The 21,755-nt window shown below is 46.9% G+C and overlaps 1 protein-coding gene across 1 annotated transcript in view; it reads right to left on the minus strand.

Annotated features, from left to right (window-relative positions):
* The window catches only part of LOC311144426 (A disintegrin and metalloproteinase with thrombospondin motifs 3-like), a gene marked incomplete at both ends in the record, with an annotated part of 287,624 nt that overhangs the window by 201,700 nt on the left and 64,169 nt on the right, over window positions 1-21,755 (minus strand). Inside the window, 2 exons of the mRNA XM_084180433.1 lie at window positions 17,435-17,591; window positions 18,258-18,341. Of these exons, the coding sequence (XP_084036559.1) occupies window positions 17,435-17,591; window positions 18,258-18,341 (241 nt within the window). The remainder of the gene's footprint in view (window positions 1-17,434; window positions 17,592-18,257; window positions 18,342-21,755) is intronic.

The raw sequence follows: 21,755 nt of genomic DNA on the forward strand, positions 1-21,755 counted from the left end.
GGGTTCCCCACTACCTCTCCAGCTCCCCACTACCTCTCCAGCTCCTCTGGGTTCCCCACTACCTCTCCAGCTCCTCTGTGTTCCCCACTACCTCTCCAGCTCCTCTGGGTTCCCCACTACCTCTCCAGCTCCCCACTACCTCTCCAGCTCCCCACTACCTCTCCAGCTCCCCACTACCTCTCCAGCTCCCCACTACCTCTCCAGCTCCTCTAGGTTCCCCACTACCTCTCCAGCTCCCCACTACCTCTCCAGCTCCTCTGGGTTCCCCACTACCTCTCCAGCTCCCCACTACCTCTCCAGCTCCCCACTACCTCTCCAGCTCCTCTGTGTTCCCCACTACCTCTCCAGCTCCTCTGGGTTCCCCACTACCTCTCCAACTCCTCTGGGTTCCCCACTACCTCTCCAGCTCCCCACTACCTCTCCAGCTCCTCTGGGTTCCCCACTACCTCTCCAGCTCCCCACTACCTCTCCAACTCCTCTGGGTTCCCCACTACCTCTCCAGCTCCCCACTACCTCTCCAGCTCCTCTAGGTTCCCCACTACCTCTCCAGCTCCCCACTACCTCTCCAGCTCCTCTGGGTTCCCCACTACCTCTCCAGCTCCCCACTACCTCTCCAGCTCCTCTGGGTTCCCCACTACCTCTCCAGCTCCTCTGTGTTCCCCACTACCTCTCCAGCTCCTCTGGGTTCCCCACTACCTCTCCAGCTCCCCACTTCCTCTCCAGCTCCCCACTACCTCTCCAGCTCCCAACTTCCTTTCCAGCTCCTCTGGGTTCCCCACTTCCTCTCCAGCTCCCCACTTCCTCTCCAGCTTCCCACTTCCTCTCCAGCTCCTCTTGGTTCCCCACTACCTCTCCAGCTCCTCTGGGTTCCCCACTACCTTTCCAGCTCCTCTGGCCTCCCCACTACCTCTCCAGCTCCCCTGGCCTCCCCACTACCTCTCCAGCTCCTCTGGCCTCCCCACTTCCTCTCCAGCTCCTCTGGGTTCCCCACTACCTCTCCAACTCCTCTGGGTTCCCCACTACCTCTCCAGCTCCCCACTACCTCTCCAGCTCCTCTAGGATCCCCACTACCTCTCCAGCTCCCCACTACCTCTCCAGCTCCTCTGGGTTCCCCACTACCTCTCCAGCTCCTCTGGGTTCCCCACTTCCTCTACAGCTCCCCACTTCCTCTCCAGCTCCTCTGGGTTCCCCACTTCCTCTCCAGCTCCCCACTTCCTCTCCAGCTCCCCACTTCCTTTCCAGCTCCTCTGGGTTCCCCACTTCCTCTCCAGCTCCCCACTTCCTCTCCAGCTTCCCACTTCCTCTCCAGCTCCTCTGGGTTCCCCACTACCTCTCCAGCTCCTCTGGGTTCCCCACTACCTTTCCAGCTCCTCTGGCCTCCCCACTACCTCTCCAGCTCCCCTGGCCTCCCCACTACCTCTCCAGCTCCTCTGGCCTCCCCACTTCCTCTCCAGCTCCTCTGGGTTCCCCACTACCTCTCCAACTCCTCTGGGATCCCCACTACCTCTCCAGCTCCCCACTACCTCTCCAGCTCCTCTAGGTTCCCCACTACCTCTCCAGCTCCCCACTACCTCTCCAGCTCCTCTGGGTTCCCCACTACCTCTCCAGCTCCTCTGTGTTCCCCACTACCTCTCCAGCTCCTCTGGGTTCCCCACTACCTCTCCAGCTCCCCACTACCTCTCCAGCTCCTCTAGGTTCCCCACTACCTCTCCAGCTCCCCACTACCTCTCCAGCTCCTCTGGGTTCCCCACTACCTCTCCAGCTCCTCTGTGTTCCCCACTACCTCTCCAGCTCCCCACTACCTCTCCAGCTCCCCACTACCTCTCCAGCTCCTCTGGACTCCCCACTTCCTCTCCAGCTCCTCTGGGTTCCCCACTACCTCTCCAACTCCTCTGGGTTCCCCACTACCTCTCCAGCTCCCCACTACCTCTCCAGCTCCTCTGGGTTCCCCACTTCCTCTCCAGCTCCCCACTTCGTCTCCAGCTCCTCTGGGTTCCCCACTACCTCTCCAGCTCCTCTGGGTTCCCCACTACCTCTCCAGCTCCCTACTTCCTCTCCAGCTCCCCACTACCTCTCCAGCTCCCCACTTCCTCTCCAGCTCCTCTGGGTTCCCCACTACCTCTCCAGCTCCTCTGGGTTCCCCACTACCTCTCCAGCTCCCTACTTCCTCTACAGCTCCCCACTACCTCTCCAGCTCCTCTGGGTTCACCACTACCTCTCCAGCTCCCCACTACCTCTCCAGCTCCCCACTACCTCTCCAGCTCCTCTGTGTTCCCCACTACCTCTCCAGCTCCCCACTACCTCTCCAGCTCCCCACTACCTCTCCAGCTCCTCTGGGTTCCCCACTACCTCTCCAGCTCCCCACTACCTCTCCAGCTCCTCTGTGTTCCCCACTACCTCTCCAGCTCCCCACTACCTCTCCAGCTCCTCTGGGTTCCCCACTACCTCTCCAGCTCCTCTGTGTTCCCCACTACCTCTCCAGCTCCCCACTACCTCTCCAACTCCCCACTACCTCTCCAGCTCCTCTGGCCTCCCCACTTCCTCTCCAGCTCCTCTGGGTTCCCCACTACCTCTCCAACTCCTCTGGGTTCCCCACTACCTCTCCAGCTCCCCACTACCTCTCCAGCTCCTCTGGGTTCCCCATTACCTCTCCAGCTCCCCACTACCTCTCCAGCTCCTCTGGGTTCCCCACTACCTCTCCAGCTCCCCACTACCTCTCCAGCTCCTCTGGCCTCCCCACTTCCTCTCAAGCTCCTCTGGGTTCCCCACTACCTCTCCAGCTCCTCTGGGTTCCCCACTACCTCTCCAGCTCCCCACTACCTCTCCAGCTCCTCTGGGTTCCCCACTACCTCTCCAGCTCCTCTGTGTTCCCCACTACCTCTCCAGCTCCCCACTACCTCTCCAGCTCCCCACTACCTCTCCAGCTCCTCTGGCCTCCCCACTTCCTCTCCAGCTCCTCTGGGTTCCCCACTACCTCTCCAACTCCTCTGGGTTCCCCACTACCTCTCCAGCTCCCCACTACCTCTCCAGCTCCTCTGGGTTCCCCACTACCTCTCCAGCTCCCCACTACCTCTCCAGCTCCTCTGGGTTCCCCACTACCTCTCCAGCTCCCCACTACCTCTCCAGCTCCTCTGGGTTCCCCACTACCTCTCCAGCTCCCCACTACCTCTCCAGCTCCTCTGGGTCCAGCTCCTCTGTGTTCCCCACTACCTCTCCAGCTCCCCACTACCTCTCCAGCTCCCCACTACCTCTCCAGCTCCTCTGGGTCCAGCTCCTCTGGGTTCCCCACTACCTCTCCAGCTCCCCACTACCTCTCCAGCTCCTCTGGGTCCAGCTCCTCTGGGTTCCCCACTACCTCTCCAGCTCCCCACTACCTCTCCAGCTCCCCACTACCTCTCCAGCTCCCCACTACCTCTCCAGCTCCTCTGGGTCCAGCTCCTCTGGGTTCCCCACTACCTCTCCAGCTCCTCTGGGTTCCCCACTACCTCTCCAGCTCCTCTAGGTTCCCCACTACCTCTCCAGCTCCCCACTACCTCTCCAGCTTCTCTGGGTTCCCCACTACCTCTCCAGCTCCTCTGGGTTCCCCACTACCTCTCCAACTCCTCTGGGTTCCCCACTACCTCTCCAGCTCCCCACTACCTCTCCAGCTCCTCTGGGTTCCCCACTACCTCTCCAGCTCCTCTGTGTTCCCCACTACCTCTCCAGCTCCTCTGGGTTCCCCACTACCTCTCCAACTCCTCTGGGTTCCCCACTAACTCTCCAGCTCCCCACTACCTCTCCAGCTCCTCTAGGTTCCCCACTACCTCTCCAGCTCCCCACTACCTCTCCAGCTCCTCTGGGTTCCCCACTACCTCTCCAGCTCCTCTGTGTTCCCCACTACCTCTCCAGCTCCTCTGGGTTCCCCACTACCTCTCCAGCTCCCCACTACCTCTCCAGCTCCCCACTACCTCTCCAGCTCCTCTGGGTTCCCCACTTCCTCTCCAGCTCCTCTGGGTTCCCCACTACCTCTCCAGCTCCCCACTACCTCTCCAGCTCCCCACTACCTCTCCAGCTCCCCACTAACTCTCCAGCTCCTCTGGGTTCCCCACTTCCTCTCCAGCTCCTCTGGGTTCCCCACTACCTCTCCAGCTCCTCTGGCCTCCCCACTACCTCTCCAGCTCCTCTGGCCTCCCCACTACCTCTCCAGCTCCTCTGGGTTCCCCACTACCTCTCCAGCTCCTCTTGGTTCCCCACTACCTCTCCAGCTCCTCTGGGTTCCCCACTACCTCTCCAGCTCCTCTGGGTTCCCCACTACCTCTCCAGCTCCCCACTTCCTCTCCAGCTCCCCACTACCTCTCCAGCTCCTCTGGGTTCCCCACTACCTCTCCAGCTCCTCTGGGTTCCCCAGTACCTCTCCAGCTCCTCTGGGTTCCCCACTACCTCTCCAGCTCCTCTGGGTTCCCCACTACCTCTCCAGCTCCTCTGGGTTCCCCACTACCTCTCCAGCTCCTCTGGGTTCCCCACTACCCCACTATAATGTGTTTAATGTGTCTAATAGATAGGGCTCTAACTCCTCTAGCCCCACAGTGAAATAGGGTGCAGGCAAGGCAGCAGGCTGTTAGCCAACCTGCCAGCTTAGTGGAGTCTGCCAATAGCATAGTCAGTGTAGTCAGCTCAGCCATACCCATTGAGACTGTGTCTGTGCCTCGACCTAGGTTGGGCAAAACTAAACATGGCGGTGTTCACCCTAGCAATCTTATTAGGATAAAGACCTCCTCCATTCCTGCCATTATTGAAAGAGATCGTGATACCTCACATCTCAAAATAGGGTTACTTAATGTTAGATCCCTCACTTCAAAGGCAGTCATAGTCAATGAACTAATCACTGATCATAATCTTGATGTGATTGGCCTGACTGAAACATGGCTTAAGCCTGATGAATTTGCTGTGTTAAATGAGGCCTCACCTCCTGGTTACACTAGTGACCATATTCCCCGTGCATCCCGCAAAGGCGGAGGTGTTGCTAACATTTACGATAGCAAATTTCAATTTACAAAAAAAAAAATGGCGTTTTCATCTTTTGAGCTTCTAGTCATGAAATCTATGCAGCCTACTCAATCACTTTTTATAGCTACTGTTTACAGGCCTCCTGGGCCATATACAGCGTTCCTCTCTGAGTTTCCTGAATTCCTATCAGACCTTGTAGTCATAGCAGATCATATTCTAATTTTTGGTGATTTTAATATTCACATGGAGAAGTCCACAGACCCACTCCAAAAGTCTTTCGGAGCCATCATCGACTCAGTGGGTTTTGTCCAACATGTCTCTGGACCTACTCACTGCCACAGTCATACTCTGGACCTAGTTTTGTCCCATGGAATAAATGTTGTAGATCTTAATGTTTTTCCACAAAATCCTGGACTATCGGACCACCATTTTATTACGTTTGCAATCGCAACAAATAATCTGCTCAGACCCCAACCAAGGAGCATCAAAAGTCGTGCTATAAATTCTCAGACAACACAAAAATTCCTTGATGCCCTTCCAGACTCCTTCTGCCTACCCAAGGACGTCAGAGGACAAAAATCAGTTAACCACTTAACTGAGGAACTCAATTTAACCTTGCGCAATACCCTAGATGCAGTTGCACCCCTAAAAACGAAAAACATTTGTCATAAGAAACTAGCTCCCTGGTATACAGAAAATACCCGAGCTTTGAAGCAAGCTTCCAGGAAATTGGAACGGAAATGGCGCCACACCAAACTGGAAGTCTTCCGACTAGCTTGGAAAGACAGTACCGTGCAGTACCGAAGAGCCCTCACTGCTGCTCGATCATCCTACTTTTCCAACTTAATCGAGGAAAATAAGAATAATCCAAAATTTCTTTTTGATACTGTTGCAAAGCTAACTAAAAAGCAGCATTCCCCAAGAGAGGATGGCTTTCACTTCAGCAGTAATAAATTCATGAACTTCTTTGAGGAAAAGATCATGACCATTAGAAAGCAAATTACGGACTCCTCTTTGAATCTGCGTATTCCTCCAGGGCTTAGCTGTCCTGGATCTGCACAGCTCTGCGAGGGCCTGGGATCGGGAGAGACACTGTGCTGTGGTGGAGACCTATGTGGGCTATACTCGGCCTTGTCTCAGGATTGTAAGTTGGTGGTTGAGGATATCCCTCTAGTGGTGCGGGGGCTGTGCTTTGGCAGAGTGGGTGGGGTTATATCCTTCCTGTTTGGCCCTGTCCGGGGGTTTCTTCGGATGGGGCCACAGTGTCTCCGGACCGCTCCTGTCTCAGCCTCCAGTATTTATGCTGCAGTAGTTTATGTGTCGGGGGGCTGGGGTTAGTTGGTTATACCTGGAGTACTTCTCCTGTCTTATCCAGTGTCCTGTGTGAATTTAAGTATGCTCTCTCTAATTCTCTCGTTCTCTCTTTCTCTCTGAGAACCTGAGCCCTAGGACCATACGTCAGGACTACCGGGCATGATGACACCTTGCTGTCCCCAGTCCGCCTGGCCTTGCTGCTATTCCAGTTTCAACTGTTCTGCCTGCGGTTACGAAACCCCTACCTGTCCCAGACCTGCTGTTTTCAACTCTTAATGATCGGCTATGAAAAGCCAACTGAGAGACCTGAGCCCTAGGACCATACGTCGGGACTACCGGCCGTGGTGACTCCTTGCTGTCCCCAGTCCGCCTGGCCTTGCTGCTATTCCAGTTTCAACTGTTCTGCCTGCGGTTATGGAACCCCTACCTGTCCCAGACCTGCTGTTTTCAACTCTTAATGATCGGCTATGAAAAGCCAACTGAGATTTATTCCTGATTATTATTTGACCATGCTTGTCACTTATGAAAATTTTTGAACATCTTGGCATGGTTCTGTTATAATCTTCACCCGGCACAGCCAGAAGAGGACTGGCCACCCCTCATAGCCTGGTTCCTCTCTAGGTTTCTTCCTAGGTTTTCGCCTTTCTAGGGAGTTTTTCCTAGCCACCGTGCTTCTACACCTGCATTACTAGCTGTTTGGGGTTTTAGGCTGGGTTTCTGTACAGCACTTCGAGATATTAGCTGATGTAAGAAGGGCTATATAAAATAAAATTGATTGATTGATAATGCCCACTGCCCCCCCCCCCCCCCTTCAGGTGGGGCTCATCACTCTGGAGTCACCTGGTAACCATGGAAAAGGAACCACCTCGAAACACATTAACAACGTGAGTTGGGAGTCAAATGGTAGGAAGCTGACAATATGAGATCAATATATTTAACATTTCAAAGCTTGATATCCAGGCTGACATCCAGGTCACATGATGTGATATCTATAGAAAACCTGTTTTTACAGAAACTCAATATGATGAAATATTTAAACAGAATCTAAGATTGTAAATCAGTGTGCGCCCAATGAACTGCCTCCAGGCTACCAGTAAAACGCTCAAGGCCGGAATCAACGACCCTACGCTGTTACTTTCAGAAGGGAATTATATATATATACTGTAACATGTCAAAAGTTTGGACACGCCTACTCATTCAAGGGTTTCTCTTTATTTTTACTATTTTCTACATTGTATAATAATATTGAGGACATTAAAACTATGATATAACACATATGGAATCATGTAGTAACCAAAAAAGTGTTAAACAAATCAAAATAAATGTTATATTTGAGATTCTTCAGTCACCACCCTTTGCCTTGATGACAGCTTTGCACACTCTTGGCATTCTTTCAACCAGCTTCACCTGGAATGCTTTTGTGTCATTGTTTTGTTGAAAAACAAATGATAGAACCACGCAAACCAGATGGGATGGCGTATCGCTGCAGAATGCTGTGGTAGCCATGCTAGTTAAGTGTGCCTTGAATTCTAAATAAATCACAGACAAAGTCACCAGCAAAGCACCCCCACACCATCACACCTCCTCCTCCATACTTCACGGTGGGAACCACATATGTGGAGATCATCCGTTCACCTGCTCTGCGTCTCACAAAGACACGGCGGTTGGAACCAAAAATCTCAAATTTGGATATATACACAGTGCAATTTCCACCAGTTTAATGTCCATTGCTCGTGTTTCTTGGCCTAAGCAAGTCTCTTCTTATTATTTTTGTCCTTTAGTAGTGGTTTCGTTGCAGCAATTCAACCATGAAGGCCTGATTCACGCTGTCTACAGTCGTGGTCAACATTTTAAAGAATGACACAAGTATTGGTCTTCACAAAGTTCGCTGCTTCAGTGTTATGAGATATTTTTGTCAGATGTTACTATGGTAAACTGAAGTATAATTACAAGCATTCCATAAGTGTCAAATGCTTTTATTGACAATTACATTAAGTTTATGCAAAGAGTCAATATTTGCAGTGTTGACCCTTCTTTTTCAAGACCTCTGCAATCCGCCCTGGCATGCTGTCAATTAACTTCTGGGCCACATCCTGACTGATGGCAGCCCATTCTTGCATAATCAATGCTTGGAGTTTGTCAGAATTTGTGGGTTTTTGTTTGTCCACCCGCCTCTTGAGGATCGACCACAAGTTCTCAATGGGATTAAGGTCTGGGGAGTTTCCCGGCCATGGACCCAAAATGTTGATATTTTGTTCCCCGAGCCACTTAGTTATCACTTTTGCCTTAGGCAAGGTGCTCCATCATGCTGGAAAAGGCATTGGTCGTCACCAAACTGTTCTTGGATGGTTGGGAGAAGTTGCTCTCGGAGGATGTGTTGGTACCATTCTTTATTCATGGCTGTGTTCTTAGGCAAAATTGTGAGTGAGCCCACTCCCTTGGCTGAGAAGCAACCCCACACATGAATGGTCTCAGGATGCTTTACTGTCGGCATGACACAGGACTGATGGCAGCACTCACCTTGTCTTCTCCGGACAAGGTGTTTTGCGGATGCCCCAAACAATCGGAAAGGGGATTCATCAGAGAAAATGACTTTACCCCAGTCCTCAGCAGTCCAATCCCTGTACCTTTTGCAGAATATCAATCTGTCCCTGATGTTATTCCTGGAGAGAAGTGGCTTCTTTGCTGCCCTTCTTGACACCAGGCCATCCTCCAAAAGTATTAACCTCACTGTGCGTGCAGATGCACTCACACCTGCCTGCTGCCATTCCTGAGCAAGCTCTGCACTGGTGGTCCCCCGATCCCGCAGCTGAACCAACATTAGGAGACGGTCCTGGCGCTTGCTGGACTTTCTTGGGCGCCCTGAAGCCTTCTTCACAACAATTGAACCTCTCTCCTAGAAGATCTTGATGATCCGATAAATGGTTGATTTAGGTGCAATCTTACTAGCAGCAATATCCTTGCCTGTGAAGCCCTTTTTGTGCAAAGCAATGATTCCTTGCAGGTAACCATGGTTAACAGAGGAAGAACAATGATTTCAAGCACCACCCTCCTTTTAAAGCTTCCAGTCTGTTATTCTACACAATCAGCATGACAGAGTGATCTCCAGCTCTCACCTGTGTTAATGAGAGAATCACTGACATGATGGCAGCTGGTCCATTTGTGGCAGGGCTGAAATGCAGTGGAAATGTTTTTTTTGGGATTAAGTTCATTTGCATGGCAACGAGGGACTTTGCAATTAATTGCAATTCATCTGATCACTCTTCATAACATTCTGGAGTATATGCAAATTGCCATCATCAAAACTGAGGCAGCAGACTTTGTGAAAATTAGTATTTGTGTCATTCTCAAAACTTTTGACCATGACTGTACTCTGAACAGTTGATGTTGAGATGTGTCTGTTACTTGAACTCTGTGAAGCATTTATTTGGGCTGCAATTTCTGAGGCTGGTAATTCTAATGAACTTATCCTCTGCAGCAGAGGTAACTCTGGGTCTTCCTTTCCTGTGGCGGTCCTCATGAGAGCCAGTTTCATCATAGCGCTTGATTGTTTTTGCGACTGCACTTGAAGAAATGTTCAAAGTTCTTGATATTTTCCTTATTGACTGACCTTCATGTCTTAAAGTAATGATGGACTGTCGTTTCTCTTTGCTTATTTGAGCTTTTCTTGCCATAATATGGACTTGGTCTTTCACCAAATAGGGCTATCTTCTGTATACCCACTTTTTTGACCAAAAAGTTATATTTTGGTTTCATCTGACCATATTACATTCTCCCAATCCTCTTCTGGATCATCCAAATGGACTCTAGCAAACTTCAGACAGGCCTGGACATGTACTGGCTTAAGCAGGGGGACACGTCTGGCACTGCAGGATTTGAGTCCCTGGTGGCGTAGTGTGTTACTGATGGTAGGCTTTGTTACTTTGGTCCCAGCTCTCTGCAGATCATTCACTAGGTCCCCCCGTGTGGTTCTGGGATTTTTGCTCACCGTTCTTGTGATCATTTTGACCCCACGGGGTGAGATCTTGCGTGGAGCCCCAGATCGAGGGAGATTATCAGTGGTCTTGTATGTCTTCCATTTCCTAATAATTGCTCCCACAGTTGATTTCTTCAAACCAAGCTGCTTACCTATTGCAGATTCAGTCTTCCCAGCCTGGTGCAGGTCTACAATTTTGTTTCTGGTGTCCTTTGACAGCTCTTTGGTCTTGGCCATAGTGGAGTTTGGAGTGTGACTGTTTGAGGTTGTGGACAGGTGTCTTTTATACTGATAACAAGTTCAAACAGGTACCATTAATACAGATAAAGAGTGGAGGACAGAGGAGCCTCTTAAAGAAGAAGTTACAGGTCTGTGAGAGCCAGAAATCTTGCTTGTTTGTAGGTGACCAAATACTTATTTTCCACCATAATTTGCAAATAAATTCATAAAAAATCCTACAATGTGATTTTCTGGAAAAAAAATCTCAATTTGTCTGTCATTGTTGACGTGTACCTATGATGAAAATTACAGGCCTCTCATCTTTTTAAGTGGGAGAACTTGCACAATTGGTGGCTGACTAAATACTTTTTTCCCCACTGTATATCTGACCAAATTATGAAAGACAAGCATTGTAATTTTTAATTCCGTAAAGTGAGTGTGGAGATGAACACATTATTGTTGCTATTAACAATGACAAGCCACCAGGGTCTGACTACTTGGATGGAGAATTGCTGAGGGTAATAGCGGACGATATTGCCACTCCTATTTGACATATTTTCAATTTAAGCCTACTAGAATGTGTGTGCCCCCAGGCCTGGAGGGAAGTGAAAGTAATTCTGCTACCTAAGAATAGTAAAGCCCCCTTTACTGGCTCAAATAGCCGACCAATTAGCCTGTTACCAACCCTTAGTAAACTATTGGAAAAAATTGTGTTTGACCAGATACAATGCTATTTTACAGTAAACAAATTGACAACAAACTTTCAGCATGCTTATAGAGAAGGACATTCAACAAGCACAGCACTTACACAAATGACTGATGATTGGCTGAGAGAAATTGATGATAAAATATTGTGGGGGCTGTTTTGTTAGACTTCAGTGCGGCTTTTGACATTATCGATTATAGTCTGTTTCTGGAAAAACGTATGTGTTATGGCTTTACACCCCCTGCTATATTGTGGATAAAGAGTTACCTGTCTAACAGAACACAGAGGGTGATCTTTAATGGCAGCATCTCAAACATAATCCAGGTAGAATCAGGAATTTCCCAGGGCAGCTGTCTAGGCCCCTTGCTTTTTTCCATCTGTACTAACGACATGCCACTGGCTTTGAGTAAAGCCAGTGTGTCTATGTATGCGGATGACTCAACACTATACATGTCAGCTACTTCAGCAACTGAAATAACTGCAACACTTAACAAAGAGTTGCAGTTCTTTTCGGAATGGGTTGAAAGGAATAAGTTAGTCCTAAATATTTCCAAAACTAAAATCATTGGATTTGGGTCAAATCATTCACTAAACCCTAAACCTCAACTACATCTCGTAATGAATAATGTGGAAATTTAGCAAGTTGAGGAGACTAAACTGCTTGAAGTAACCGTGGATTGTAAACTGTCATGGTCAAAACATATTGATATAACAGTAGCTAAGATGGGGAGAAGTCTGTCCATAATAAAGCGCTGCTCTGCCTTCTTAACAGCACTATCAACAAGGCAGGTCCTACAGGCCCTAGTTTTGTTGCACCTGGACTACTGTTCAGCAGTGTGGTCAGGTGCCACAAAGAGGGACATGGGAAAATTGCAGTTGGCTCAGAACAGGGCAGCACGGCTGGCCCTTAAAAGTACACGGAGTGCTAACATTAATGCCATGCATGTCAGTCTCTCCTGGCTCAGAGTGGAAGAGAGAAAGACTTCATCACTGCTTGTTTTTGTAAGAGGTGTCGACAAGCTGAATGTACCAAGCTGTCTGTTTGGAATACTGGCACACAGCTCGGACACCCATGCATATCCCACAAGACATGCCACCAGAGGTCCCTTCACAGTCAAGAAGTCCAGAACAGACTATGGGAGGCGCACAGTACTACATAGAGCCATGACTACATGGAACTCTATTCCACATCAAGTAACTGATGCAAGCAGTAAAATCAGATTTAAAAAACAGGTAAAAATACACCTTATGGAACAGCGGGGACTGTGAAGCAACACAAACATAGGCACAGACACTATACATTTACATTTACGTCATTTAGCAGACGCTCTTATCAAGAGCGACTTACATTATTTTTTTATTTTTTCTCATACCTCCAGTGGGAATCGAACCCACAACCCTGGCGTTGCAAACACCATGCTCTATCAACTGAGCTACATCCCTGCCGGCCATTCCCTCCCCTACCCTGGGAAAATTGCGTCTCCCGGTCACGGCCGGCTATGACAGAGCCTGGATTCGAACAAGGATCTCTAGTGGCACAGCTAGCACTGCGATGCAGTGCCTTAGACGACTGCGCCACTCAGGAGACACAGATGTACACATGGATTTTGTGTTATAGATATGTGTTAGTAGAGTGGAGGCTGAGGGCATACACTTAATATGTTGTGAAATCTGTTATGAATGTATTGTAATGTTTTTTAAATGTATAACTACATTTTGCTGGACCCCAGGAAGAGTAGCTGCTGCCTTGGCAGTAGCTAATGGGGATCCATAATAAAATACAAAAATCCCTCTCAACCATACAATATTTCAATTACTCATCAATCCACAGGGATTTAACAGTTTTTACAGTCATTTTCTTAATGGGTGCATGCTTATTAGTAACTGGGATAAGCAATTTCATAAATGTGTCAAGTGCAACGTCTGTTTGCTCCTCATTACACACCACGGACCAACAAATATTATTTACATCAACAACATAGAAATCACTACAAAACTTATTGTAGAACCTCTTATACATTATATTAGGCCCAGCCTTTGGAACTTTGGTTTTCCTAGATATGGCTACTATATTGTGATCACTACATCCGATGGATCTGGATACTGCTTTCAAGCACATTTCTGCAGCATTCGTAAAGATGTGATCAATATGGTCCTCTGTAGCTCAATTGGTAGAGCATGGCGCTTGTAACGCCAGGGTAGTGGGTTCGATCCCCGGGACCACCCATACGTAAAAATGACTTTAAGTCGCTTTGGATAAAAGCGTCTGCTAAATGGCATATTATAATATATGTTGATAATTTCATTCCTATGCTGTTTGTAACTACCCTGGTAGGTTGACTGATAACCTGAACCAGGTTGCAGGCACTGGTTACAGTTTGAAGCTTTTTCTTGAGTGGGCAGCTTGATGAAAGCCAGTCAATATTTAAATCACCCAGAAAATATACCTCTGTTGATATCACATACATTATCAAGCATTTCACACATGTTATCCAGATACTGACTGTTAGCACTTGGTAGTCTACAGCAGCTTCCCACCAGAATGGGCTTTAGGTGAGGCAGATGAACCTGTAGCCATATTACTTCAACAGTATTTAACATGAGATCCTCTCTAATCTTTACAGGAATGTGGTTCTGAATATAAACAGCAACACCTCCACCACTGGCATTTCTGTATTTTCTGTAAATGTTATAACCTTGTATTGCTACCATTGTATCATCAAAGGTATTGTCTAAGTGAGTTTCAGAGATAGTCAGAATATGAATGTCATCTGTTACTAGCAAGTTATTAATTTCATGAACCTTGTTTCTTAAGCTACATTTGTTAACGTGGGCTACTTTGAGCACTTTTCTGGGATGCTTGCTTGTTTTCATTGCTTTACTGGGAAGCTTAGCAGAATTAGATATTCTCATGTTATTTATGTTAGTGCAGGGTGAGCTGCACACAGTGGACTTCCTACTAGGGCACACCACCTCAGTGCTAACAGTATAAATCTGGTTCATAGGCACATGATTGCTGCATACAACAGCTGTAGGATCAGCAGAGGCATTCAGGGCAGTTAGAGGGATATAAATGAGGTTACTTACATTGTGTCTACCAACGCCCCTGGTATAATGTACATTTGCTAAAGCATTATGATGACTCAGCCACACAATGGTAGGGATTAACTGAGCTGGGCTTGGATCATCGATAAGTCATTGTCTCAACGCAGCCTTATAATGCTGTGAAAGGATCCAGGAACCCAAATGATTTGGGTGGATCTCATCCTCCTTATAAAACGTGCTTTGTTTCCAAAAGGTATTGAAATTGTGAACAAAAGTTAGACCCATTGAGCTGCAACAATAATATAGTATATAATAATAATCACGTAGTATATAATAATAATCACATAGCCAGCTGTGAAGAGAAATAATCCTGCTAAAGCGTTCAATGCCACGATTCAGAGAGGGCACAGGTGTCTAGCACAGAGTCAATCAGCTTTTTGAAATCCAGTTTCAACTGTTCAGAGCTGCCCTTCATAATGTCATTAAAACCCACATGGACTACGATAGAAACAATTTCCATGTCCTGACGTAGTACATTCGGGTGCAGCTTAGTAATGTCATTTACTCCAGCTCCGGGATAGGACCTTGTTTTTGCACCAGGAACAGTCACATTTCATACCATGGAGCTGCCCAAAATCACAGCTGGCGAGAAGGACAAGGAAATCTGCCCACTCCCACGCATCACAGGATTCGGAGAACCCTTTAAGGACGGGCGAGAGGCAGGATAACTTGAGCCCGTAGCTCCCGGCTTAGGCTTATGCCTCCCACCGATCCTGAGCAGGGACGGAAGGTTGCCGACGTCGACTTCAAAATCGTAGGGGAAGGAGTAGGAGTAGGCACAGCGGCCGCAGACACAGGGACCCTCAGCGACGAAGGTGCAGAAAGATCAGGTTCTAGGGCGGCTAAACTATTTGATGCTTGTATCCGCTCCGTGTCTCTCGTTGGGAGGGTTGACTGCTTTGCGGGAGGCCGCTGTCTTCGTCTTCCACGGCTCATGACATGTGACCATCGTTGATTGCCATTCTCCTCTTGCTGTGCTCCTTCGACTCCGCTATCAGATGGGGGAGGAGAGACAGGAGATGGCTCCCCTTGCGAACGAACTCCAGGCAACACCGGCCAGTCGGATAATGGCAAACGACAAGACGGAGATGCATCCAACATGTGCAAACGCCGTCCAGCCACCGGCGTAGAAAAGGTAAACATTCCACTCTGCGTTTTCCCCAGTTTCTTACGTAGGCTGGCGACCTGTGTGATCAAGGACGCAACCTCAAGCCTATAATCCTTGGCAAGCAAACAATTGCCACATTGGAACTCTGAGAGATCCAGTTTGTCCTGAAACAAAGCGTAGTAGATGCAGCTCCTACAGCGCTGGAACGGTTAATTTACTTCTCCAGACAAAGAGGGCTCCATTGGAAAACTCATCTAGGACTAACTTTGTCAGCTTGATGGCTAACGTTAGCAGCTTAGCTAGGTTAGGGGCTCTTTCAAGCAGATTCCGAGACCAGAAATAGCGGTCCTAGCTGTTAAACGCTAACCACGTCGAATCCATCTGTTTTAACAAATCTTTTTTATTTTTGTTCTTATGTATTGTAATTCGTTTTTTTGTGGTGTGGTTTTCATATCAGTCTCTGGGCTTCCAACCACACCTGCACACCGTTGTGTTGTTGTTTTCATTGGTTTTTATCTGTATTGTTGTCTATCCCTTGTTTTCTTTGGTGCAAATAAATAAATACAAAATACAAAATAAATTCATTATTCAGTATGTGTCACGGATTCTGCCGAGGCTGCCCCTCCTCCTTGCTCGGGCAGGTTTCGGCTCTCGTCGTCACCGGAGTACTAGCTACTGCCGATCTATGTTCTATGTCTACCTGTTGTTGTCAGATTGTTTCACACCTGTTGCCCATCTTGTAATTACACCGCCCCTATTCAACCCTGTGGCTCCCATTGTGTTCTGTGCGTGTATGCTGTTTGTGTTCGGATGTCGTTGGTGAGCGGGTTTATTCCTCCCTGCGTGGAGGTTTATTGTTTCTTTACGTGTTTTAGTAAAGATACGTTTTCTTTGAGTTCTGTGTCCTGCGCCTGACTTCGACACCGTGACAGTATGCAACATGAGAGCCTGAGATGATAGATGATACATGTTGGATGGTAGAAAAGACAACAGATTGTTCTTCAGAGCAACTCTGGTATAACAAATAAATCCAGCATGTCTCAAATAAAACTGTGATCACCCTAACCCGGTTGACTAGCTAACACCTCTGTTAAGCACATTCAACACAACTACCAAATATATATATATTTTTTTTACATCAAATAACTTTTCTCTTTCAACATCAAAATAGTACAACTGGCTGCTTCAACATCAAAATAGTACAACTGGCTGCTTTAACATCAAATAGTACAACTGGCTGCTTTAACATCAAATAGTACAACTGGCTGCTTTAACATCAAATAGTACAACTGGCTGCTTTAACATCAAATAGTACAACTGGCTGCTTTAACATCAAATAGTACAACTGGCTGCTTTAACATCAAATAGTAGTACGAGTAACATTAGGAGGACCTCTGCAGGACAGGAAGGGAGCTGGTGATGGAACTAGGTCAATAAGAGGAGGACAGGAAGGGAGCTGGTGATGGAACTAGGTCAATAAGAGGAGGACAGGAAGGGAGCTGGTAATGGAACTAGGTCAATAAGAGGAGGACAGGAAGGGAGCTGGTAATGGAACTAGGTCAATAAGAGCAGGACAGGAAGGGAGCTGGTGATGGAACTAGGTCAATAAGAGCAGGACAGGAAGGGAGCTGGTGATGGAACTAGGTCAATAAGAGCAGGACAGGAAGGGAGCTGGTGATGGAACTAGGTCAATAAGAGCAGGACAGGAAGGGAGCTGGTGATGGAACTAGGTCAATAAGAGCAGGACAGGAAGGGAGCTGGTGATGGAACTAGGTCAATAAGAGCAGGACAGGAAGGGAGCTGGTGATGGAACTAGGTCAATAAGAGCAGGACAGGAAGGGAGCTGGTGATGGAACTAGGTCAATAAGAGCAGGACAGGAAGGGAGCTGGTGATGGAACTAGGTCAATAAGAGGAAACAGTACACATGGGGTAATCCTGGACCTACCCTACATGCCAGGGGGTTAGAGGTACAGGGTAGGGGTTAGGGTCAGGGTTAGGGATCTGGGGTCGTGGTCTTACCCTGCATGCCTGTGGGTCCGAAGCCCTGTCTGGTCAGGAAGATGGCGTGATCATGGTGCTCAGAGTGGTCATGGTCTGCCTTCTGCTGAACCAAGGCCCAGCGACACACGTTCTCCAGACTCCTGGACGGGTTCCCTCGTTCTATCAGGCTGATGGACTGACAGGACATACACACTGTTAGAACATGATAGCATGGTGCTAGCAACACCAAGGTTGTGGGTTCAATTCCCTCAGGGATCACAAACCCATGCTGTAACCAGTAGCGGTGCGTGGATAAAATCACTGGGGAAGCCCCCCCCGCCCCCCAAAAAAGCCATATTACAACCCATGTGTTGTGATAATTGTGCTGTTTGCTCTATAACCTGTTAGTTCATATGCCTTGACACCGTGATATATATGCCTAAAGGCCGAGACAATAAGAAGACACAGTGGCAGAATAAATTCAACCAGACCTTTGGTTCATCACAAAACCGGACTCACTGTATTGTGGTTGTGGATAGAATAATCTGCTAAGTGGTATCTTTACAGCCTACCTTATCTAAGTGGTATCTTTAGAGCCTACCTTATCTAAGTGGTATCTTTACAGCCTACCTTATCTAAGTGGTATCTTTAGAGCCTACCTTATCTAAGTGGTATCTTTAGAGCCTACCTTATCTAAGTGGTATCTTTACAGCCTACCTTATCTAAGTGGTATCTTTACAGCCTACCTTATCTAAGTGGTATCTTTAGAGCCTACCTTATCTAAGTGGTATCTTTACAGCCTACCTTATCTAAGTGGTATCTTTACAGCCTACCTTATCTAAGTGGTATCTTTAGAGCCTACCTTAGCATAGCCCAGCATGATCATCCTCACCAACACCACGTTGATATGGACTCCTAGAGACTCATCGTGGTAGATCTCATTCACCTGAAACACACAGCAAGACAGGACCGAAACAGATGGTAAGACAGAACTGAAACACACAGCAATACAGGACTGAAACAGGCAGTCAGACAGGACTGAAACACACAGCAAGACAGGACTGAAACAGACAGTAAGACAGTATTGAAACAGACAGTCAGACAGTATTGAAACAGACAGTAAGACAGGACTGAAACACACAGCAATGTAGAACTGAAACAGGCAGTCAGACAGTATTGAAACAGACAGTAAGACAGTATTGAAACAGACAGTAAGACAGTATTGAAACAGACAGTAAGACAGTATTGAAACAGACAGTAATACAGTATTGAAATAGACAGTAAGACAGTATTGAAACAGACAGTAAGACAGTATTGAAACAGACAGTAAGACAGTATTGAAACAGACAGTCAGACAGTATTGAAACAGACAGTAAGACAGTATTGAAACAGACGGTAAGACAGTATTGAAACAGACAGTAAGACAGTATTGAAACAGACAGTCAGACAGTATTGAAACAGACAGTAAGACAGGACTGAAACACACAGCAATGTAGAACTGAAACAGGCAGTCAGACAGTACTGAAACAGACAGTAAGACAGTATTGAAATAGACAGTAAGGCAGTATTGAAACAGACAGTAAGACAGTATTGAAACAGACAGTAAGACAGTATTGAAACAGACAGTAAGACAGTATTGAAACAGACAGTCAGACAGTATTGAAACAGACAGTAAGACAGTATTGAAACAGATGGTAAGACAGTATTGAAACAGACAGTAACACAATATTGAAACAGACAGTCAGACAGTATTGAAACAGACAGTAAGACAGGACTGAAACACACAGCAATGTAGAACTGAAACAGGCAGTCAGACAGTACTGAAACAGACAGTAAGACAGTATTGAAACAGACAGTAAGACAGTATTGAAACAGACAGTAAGACAGTATTGAAACAGACAGTAATACAGTATTAAAACAGACAGTAAGACAGTATTGAAACAGACAGTAAGACAGTATTGAAATAGACAGTAAGACAGTATTGAAACAGACAGTAAGACAGTATTGAAACAGACAGTCAGACAGTATTGAAACAGACAGTAAGACAGGACTGAAACACACAGCAATGTAGAACTGAAACAGGCAGTCAGACAGTACTGAAACAGACAGTAAGACAGTATTGAAACAGACAGTAAGACAGTATTGAAACAGACAATAAGACAGTATTGAAACAGACAGTAAGACAGTATTGAAACAGACAGTAAGACAGTATTGAAATAGACAGTAAGACAGTATTGAAACAGACAGTCAGACAGTATTGAAACAGACAGTAAGACAGGACTGAAACACACAGCAATGTAGAACTGAAACAGGCAGTCAGACAGTACTGAAACAGACAGTAAGACAGTATTGAAACAGACAGTAAGACAGTATTGAAACAGACAGTAAGAAAGTATTGAAACAGACAGTAAGACAGGACTGAAACACACAGCAATGCAGAACTGAAACAGCCAGTCAGACAGTGCTGAAACAGACAGTAAGACAGTATTGAAACAGACAGTAAGACAGTATTGAAACAGACAGTCAGACAGTATTGAAACAGACAGTAAGACAGTATTGAAACAGACAGTAAGACAGTATTGAAACAGACAGTCAGACAGTATTGAAACAGACAGTAAGACAGTATTGAAACAGACGGTAAGACAGTATTGAAACAGACAGTAAGACAGTATTGAAACAGACAGTCAGACAATATTGAAACAGACAGTAAGACAGGACTGAAACACACAGCAATGTAGAACTGAAACAGGCAGTCAGACAGTACTGAAACAGACAGTAAGACAGTATTGAAATAGACAGTAAGACAGTATTGAAACATACAGTTAGACAGTATTGAAACAGACAGTAAGACAGGACTGAAACACACAGCAATGTAGAACTGAAACAGGCAGTCAGACAGTACTGAAACAGACAGTAAGACAGTATTGAAACAGACAGTAAGACAGTATTAGTCGAGGCGTGAGGAGGAGACAATGCATTGAATACAAAGTCTCTCTCCTTCACATCTTCTTTGACTCATACAGTGGGTTATCTTCTCTCCAGATGGCAGATTGGGATGCTTCACATTAGAGAGGACAGGAAATATAGAGACAACCCTGATGACCCAGAGTTCTACCCTACAGGGTTACTGACATATTATTATTCAATTCCTGTACATTGTATGACGAACAGTGGAGCATCCTGGGCATCCACTCTGCCTCACACATCTGGTCTCTTCTGTAGGTGAGAAGAGAAGCTAGACCTTGTAATGGCTGGATCACACATCTGACCTCGCGCCAGTACACACAGCTTTAGAGAGGTTCAGCGAGATTCAGACAGGTTTAGAGAGGTTCAGCGAGATTCAGACAGGTTTAGAGAGGTTCAGAGAGATTCAGACAGGTTTAGAGAGGTTCAGAGAGATTCAGACAGGTTTAGAGAGGTTCAGAGAGATTCAGACAGGTTTAGAAAGGTTCAGCGAGATTCAGACATGTTTAGAGAGGTTCAGAGAGATTCAGACAGGTTTAGAGAGGTTCAGAGAGATTCAGACAGGTTTAGAAAGGTTCAGAGAGATTCAGACAGGTTTAGAGAGGTTCAGAGAGATTCAGACAGGTTTAGAGAGGTTCAGAGAGATTCAGACAGGTTTAGAAAGGTTCAGCGAGATTCAGACATGTTTAGAGAGGTTCAGAGAGATTCAGACAGGTTTAGAGAGGTTCAGAGAGATTCAGACAGGTTTAGAGAGGTTCAGAGAGATTCAGACAGGTTTAGAAAGGTTCAGAGAGATTCAGACATGTTTAGAGAGGTTCAGAGAGATTCAGACATGTTTAGAGAGGTTCAGCGAGATTCAGACAGGTTTAGAGAGGTTCAGAGCGATTCAGACATGTTTAGAGAGTTTCAGAGAGATTCAGACATGTTTAGAGAGGTTCAGAGAGATTCAGACAGGTTTAGAGAGGTTCAGAGCGATTCAGACAGGTTTAGAGAGGTTCAGAGAGATTCAGACAGGTTTAGAGAGGTTCAGAGAGATTCAGACAGGTTTAGAGAGGTTCAGAGAGATTCAGACAGGTTTAGAATGGTTCAGAGAGATTCAGACATGTTTAGAGAGGTTCAGCGAGATTCAGACATGTTTAGAGAGGTTCAGAGAGATTCAGACAGGTTTAGAAAGGTTCAGAGAGATTCAGACAGGTTTAGAGAGGTTCAGAGAGATTCAGACATGTTTAGAGAGGTTCAGAGAGATTCAGACATGTTTAGAGAGGTTCAGAGAGATTTAGACAGGTTTAGAGAGGTTCAGCGAGATTCAGACAGGTTTAGAGAGGTTCAGAGAGATTCAGACAGGTTTAGAGAGGTTCAGAGAGATTCAGACAGGTTTAGAGAGGTTCAGAGAGAT

This window comes from Coregonus lavaretus, assembly GCF_964263955.1.
Source record: "Coregonus lavaretus genome assembly, chromosome: 17".
In the NCBI taxonomy this organism is placed as follows: domain Eukaryota; kingdom Metazoa; phylum Chordata; class Actinopteri; order Salmoniformes; family Salmonidae; genus Coregonus; species Coregonus lavaretus.